The 6,608-nt window shown below is 39.4% G+C and overlaps 1 protein-coding gene across 1 annotated transcript; it reads left to right on the forward strand.

The window, feature by feature from the left end:
- Positions 1-4,446: 4,446 nt before the first annotated feature.
- Positions 4,447-5,277, forward strand: LOC112090483. Its single transcript, XM_024161860.1, has one exon. It carries the CDS (start codon positions 4,447-4,449, stop codon positions 5,275-5,277), a length of 831 nt encoding a protein of 276 aa, XP_024017628.1.
- Positions 5,278-6,608: the final 1,331 nt, after the last annotated feature.

Genomic DNA, 6,608 nt, shown 5'->3' on the forward strand with positions numbered 1-6,608 from the left:
TAGAAATCCCCATTTTTCTTCAAATCCGGTTCAAGAACATTCTTGAGAGAGAGAGGTAAAACTTGAAAGAAAGAGAGAGGAAGAGATGGGCGGGAGAGAGAGAGAGAGAGCTCGGTGAGGGAGAGACTAAGAGAGAGTGTGAGTGAGTGAGAGGGTTACGGGAGAGGAGGGAAAAGGAAAAGAAAGAAAGAAAAGAAAAGAAGAAAAGGAAAATAAAATGAGGAAAAGAAATAATAAAGAAAGACAAATAAAAGTAAAGAGGGGTGAAATTGCAAATACTAAAATAAATTTTAAAAGCTCATGATTAATTAAGAAAATCAATTTAGGCACACTAATAAACCACAATTATCATAATTAAACAAGTTTAATTTCGGAGGGCGTTACAAGTTTTTAAAATATTAATTAAAGGGAGAAAGAGGGAAATAGGTCAAGACTTGAGATGAATTAAAATTAATAGGTCAATAGTTTACATAAGTTAATAAATATGCCAAATTATTGTTTTTGTCCATAACTTATCTGGTTATGAATCATAACTTGACAAGTTATTGTTCATAATTCACAGTTTTTGTCCATAATTTGTCTGACTATGAACCATAACTTGACAAGTTTGTCCACAACTTATCTGGTTATCAACTATAACTTGACAAGTAATGGCCTATTAATTTCTATAACTAAAAATTGACCTATATACTTTCTTAAGCTTTTCATATTGGCACATTTTCTACTATTTTCGTTAATTAAACTATTCTCTAACTATTCTTTATTAAGTTCTTTTTACAACAAAATAGATCTATTTTTTCTTTTTCTTTTTTTTTTTTTGCTATTATTTATTATTTTGTAGTTGAATCTAGGGAGTATATAATTAACAAAAATCTCAGTTAATAATTAATAAAAATAAATTAGTAATTAATTAATTTTAATCGATAAATTAAAGGTTTATTAATGATAAACTATTAATAAATTATTAGTCAATCATTGATTGATTGTGCATCAATAACTGATTGACTCTTTTACAGCACGGTCATTTTCGTAAAAGAAAAAAATTATGACCATTTCATAAAATTAAAAAGTCGACTATTTATGAAGGAAGTTGGTAAAAAAAAAGCCATTTAGTTAATTTTTCCAACAAAATTTTTGCTTTAAAGATCCTTGTTTTTTGTCTTCTAATTGTCAATTTAGTAGAAAAAATAAATTTGAAACAGAGAGAGGAAAATGGTCCGCGGGGTGTGACGTTGGATCGTGGGTGCGACGGTGGCGGCCTGAGGAGGGCACTAGTTACTTTGGATGGTTGAGATATTTTAGTCATTTTACACCAAAAGTTAATAGAGTTAGTGTGAAGGGGTGTCATAGTAATATGTTTTGGTCAAGGGAGTCTCTGTGTGATTTTTAGGTTCTCTGTGATTTAGGTAGAATACAGGGGATGCCAGTATGATTCTCGAAAAATGATTATGTGAATATCAATTTTGGAAATGTTAGGAGAAAAAGAAGTAGAATTTTATAGATGTAAAATAAGGGTTAGGTTGTATAACTTCTTACATCCAGAAAAAAAAAAAATCTTACAATTTATTTATTTTATGTTGTTTCTCCAACATAGGACTTTATGGTTTTTTGAAAGAAAAATAAAATGTCAAAACTCGTTAAATATTTGTTAACATCTCGATAACATTATTCACTTTAATATTAAAATATATAAAGGACACGATAATCATAGTCCTCACAAGAATATAATAGTGGAACATTCTCTTTTTAATTGCTAATTAGCTAAGATGTTAAATAAATTTTTTAAAATAGAGATATTTTTTAAAAGCAGCTTAGATCATCAAAATAAAAGAGAATGAAGAATGTCATGGGAGTAACATGAAAAGAAAAAGGGTGGCTTCAAATGCAATGCAACACAACGAGTTTTGATGATAAAATTACGAAACAAGATTTGTTGTCCCATATTAATGTTTCGGTAGTTGTCTCTCCAATTAAATTTGACACATTGTGATTTGTTTAAGTATTTTTAGTATTTTTTTTATATTTATATAGTTAGATTAAGGAATTTAGACGGCATGACAAACAACTACCGAAATCTGCAACATTGCCAACCATTTTCTTCTCCAATGATGGCGACATGTACATCTCTATATTTTATTATAAAAGAGTGAAAATTGGCTTCACACGCACAGCTTTGCCTCCTTTTTTTTTTTGTGCTTTCAAAGGCTTTTTTTTGTTGCTTTCTATTTTCTCTTTTTCCTTTTTCTTTTCTTCCCCAAACTTTTAAATTTTTCGTACTTACTCTTCTTTTTAACTCTTTTCTTGCATTTATCTCAATTAAATTTTTTTAAATGTTATCTTACTTAGTGGTTTCTTTGTAGTAGGGCTCTAGAATATCACTACAATATAAAATAGTAGAAATTCTCTTCCTTAATCGTTATTTACGCAATGTTTAGGTGCTTCATCTTTTTTACTTTTTTTTTTTACGCAATATAAAAGAGTGAAGATGACTGCTTTATAGAAAACAGAACCACGTCTTGCACGTCGTTTAGAGAAATTAAAATAACAGCAAACTAGAAGTTTAATCATTTTTTCAGAGCAAGATGGCAAGAACGAGAGAGTGACTGAGCGACAGAGAGATGATAATATCCGCTGCTTGTATATAATGGCAAAATTGTTAAAAGGGCCAAAATGTTCAATTGTAACGGACAACGTTGTTTTGTAACATGTGGCAGCAACACTCATTTTGTTCCTAGATAGCCAGGAAAAAAAATACAAAACAAAAGAAAGATTTTCATAAGGGTAGATGGTAATATACATATGACAGCAAAATAATATGCTATGTTGATAAAAGATCAAAACAATCAGCAAGATAAATCTATAATAGTTACCAGAATAATACGCTATGTTGATAAAAGATCAAAACAATAAGCAACATAAATCTATAATAGATACCATTCCATGTATATATTCCCAATGTTAGTAAGTGCTCGAGGATGGTGTTGTGTGAGAAAATGTGGGTGACATGTGGAACGGTGACAGCGTGACACGTGGCCCTACTTTCTCTCAAAAAGGTGACAACCCTCGACGCTTGAAACTCGCTTCCCCTCGACGCTGCAAAGAAAAGCACAAATTAAGGCGTCGACCAATTGTGCCGTCGAATTTATGCAACACTTCCTCTGGAAAGGGTCAACTGTCAGAAAGGACATGAGGTCTACGCGGCACAGACGGCCAGGGGAATACTCTTCAGAAAGGAGCCTGACATCACAAGTTGCGTCTAAGGGTGGGGGACGTCTGCAATACAGGCATTAATTGCAATCCCCTAAACCGCCCTATAGTGGGCAGTAAAGGATTACAGGAATCCACAGAGCCGTAATAGAAGACCAATTGGCTGAGTGAACAGTCCAAAAGGTGATTAGTGGGCTACGGTCTGAGCCTAGAAATGTAGGCCACTCGAATACTTCTACCTACGAAGGAAAACCACCCATGAAGGAAGCTTGAGTTATAAAAAAGACAAAGCCCCATACACGAAAGAAGGAGGGACTTCTCGAGTATGGAATGATAGAGAGAATATACGTGCATTGTAAAAAGTACAAAAAAAATATATCATACACAAGTGGATGTAGCTCTTCATTAACAGAGTGAACCACTATAAATCTCGTGTGTCCTCTCATTCGAGCACTACACTCATGCTTACAAAACACAACAAACACTTTATAGCATAATTTCAAATATACCGTTAATTTCCAGCCAGTAACCCAACGGGATACCAGTGGGTAACCCGGTGTATTTCTATTGACAGAATTCAGCCATTAACAATTGGCGACTCTACTGGGGAATGAACCCAGAATCTCTGGTTCATACGTTTGTTGACATGCCTCCAAGAAGAAGAATCGAGGCCATCAACCAAGGCGGCCAGATGGAAGAAACTGCCGCACATCCGGCAAACGACGGGATGGAAGAAGACCAACCTCCGGTTAGAAATGGAGCCCCATCTGCCGCAACCAGACCCTGTGCAGATCCAGGCCCAGCTCACTACCCTGACCGACCTAGTGCGGAAACTGATGACTGTAGTTGAGCGCTTGGATGGAAGAAACTCGATGCCACCTCTGGAATACGCCCTGAGACCGTTAGAAACTGTCGTGGCTAGAAACCACAACCCCAGTGACCGCCAAGATATCCCAGAAGGAATCGGGGACAATGAAAATCTTAGAGGTGATCCCAGGCCTCGGCCCTCCCTCCACCGGCAGTTGTCTAAGGGCCGCCGGACTGCGGGCTCCTGAGAACCAAATAGCCAGAGGCATGGGAAACCCCGAAGCGCCACCTCAGAACCCAGGCAGAAACCTTCCAGGAGATGCGGGGTCGGTGTAAGTGGGCGGTCGGGCAAGAGGCGGACCCAACGCACAAAAGGCCGAAGCATCGAGAGGAGCCGGCTCAGCAATCTCTACGGAGGAGGCACTAGCCATTATGGAGCACATGGCCAGCCTAGAGCAAAAGCTCGCGGGCGATCTCGCCGGCCTAAAGAAAAATATAGGGCGAGTGGCCGAGGTGGTGAACGTCGACATCACACCTAGCTGGACGCACGACCACCCGTTTACCGCGGAAATTATGACGCCACCTCTCCCCGATAAATACAGGTCACCCTCGATCCCACCATATGACGGCAGAGGGGATCCCGATGATCACCTAGAAATGTACACAGGGCGCATGCTCTTGCATGGATATGCCGAGGAGATCATGTGCCGAGCCTTCCAAAACCATCTAACAGACTCTGCCCGGAGATGGTTTCGAACGCTAAAACCAAACTCCATCTCAAGCTGGGACGAGTTAAAGGAAGCATTTTCCCTCCAGTTTATGGGAGTGAAAAAATATGTCCCTCCAAAGCAGAATTTGACAACAATATACCAAAAGTCAAACGAGTCATTAAAAGAGTGGCTCGCATGGTATGGGGAAGCTGTCACCGCAACAACAGACATAACCGACAGGGAGGCCTTGATGGGGGCATTATCTAGCATGAAGAAAATTACTCCCTTCAAGAGACAGCTGAACCAGAAGCCCCCGTCCAGTTACAAAGAATTCCTTGCACGAGCGCAAGGATACATCAATGCTGAGGAAGCAAATGCAAACGTCCCCGAGCACAGGTCCAACAAAAACAAAGGGACTGAGCAAGGGTCGACAGCAGGGAAGCAGGACGGAAAGAAACGACGAGGCGGAGGAAGCGGGGACAAACAGTCTGCTTGGGCACCAGAAGCTAAGAAGCCGAGGCAAGAAGAGAACCGCAAGCCTCGACCATTTTAAAGGTACAATTCCTACCATGAATTAACAGTAGGAGTTGAGGAAGTGTTTAATCAGGTAGGTCGTGGGAACTTACTGTGCCACCCAGAGCCAATGAGGTCAGATTCAAGCCGAAGGAACCAAAAGAAATATTGTAGGTTCCACGGCGATGTCAGCCACCACACTAATGATTGCTGATGACGGGTATTTTTACCAACAAATCAACTACTTTTAAGCTTGAATATTTGTATGTTTTCAAGCATTTTTGTTAGTTTAATGTCTTTTGTTTGCTTTTATAGGAATTATAAATAAATGCGAACTTGGATGATTTTGCATAAAGAAAAGAAGAATATTTTCCCAACTTGTGAATCAATGCTAAGAGGAGGCTTGGAATGCAAGGAAGCGGGCTGCAGCGCACCCTTTTAGGCTACAGCGCGCAAAGGAATACAAAGAAGTCCAGAGAGCAAGGGAAGCATAGGCTGCAGCGCACCAAAGTGGGCTGCAGCGCACTAAAACGTGCCTAGCTCCAAAAATGCGCGCTGCAGCGCACCAGAGGGGCTGCAGCGCGCCCAAAACGTGCCCAGAGGCTGCACACGCGCTGCAGCGTGCCCAAGGGGCGCTGCAGCACGCCAAAAGAGCCTAGGAATGTGTCCTACGCGCTGCAGCTCGCCCAAAGGCGCTGCAGCGCGTCTCAGCCCCCTGCGAGCAAAATCCCTCTTCCAAAAATGCGCGCCACAGCGCGTTTTCACGCGGGCTGCAGCGCGTGACTGAATCCCTAGCTCCGAAATGTTGTAGTATAAAAGGAAAGATATGCCATTTGGAATGAGAGCCCGGAAATCTGAAGAAAACATCAAAAGGAGGCCGAAATCCTTCATCTTGGAGGTCCTTGGAAGCTCTTCAATGGATATTGGGTTTTATCTTTTTTCATCTATTTTTCCATGTTGAGCTAGACATTAAATCTAGGACTTGATGTAGTTTTATTTGAACTGTGTTTTGAATATTTTGTTGATTGCTAATTTAATTTAATTTTCAATTCATTTATGTTTCTCTATGCTTAATGCTTTTAATTTATTTTGCCAATGAGTTAGATGATTTTTAGATTACGAATTTGATGCTCGGGAGAGATTGAATTCTCTATCTAGATTTGACAAGCATAGTCTAGGTTGTTGTGAGACCGGGAGGAGATCAACACTTAGATAATCAAATTAGGATTTAGGTCGTTGTGAGGCCGGGAGGCGATCAATATTCCTATTTTCTAATTCTAAAGGCGAAGCTTAATTTGTGTTTAAATATTCATTTCAAATAGGGATATTATTTTGGGTATTTAAATACAATTCCTTGTGAGGCACTCGAGA

Source organism: Morus notabilis, unplaced genomic scaffold, assembly GCF_000414095.1.
Source record: "Morus notabilis unplaced genomic scaffold, ASM41409v2 Scaffold265, whole genome shotgun sequence".
NCBI lineage: Eukaryota > Viridiplantae > Streptophyta > Magnoliopsida > Rosales > Moraceae > Morus > Morus notabilis.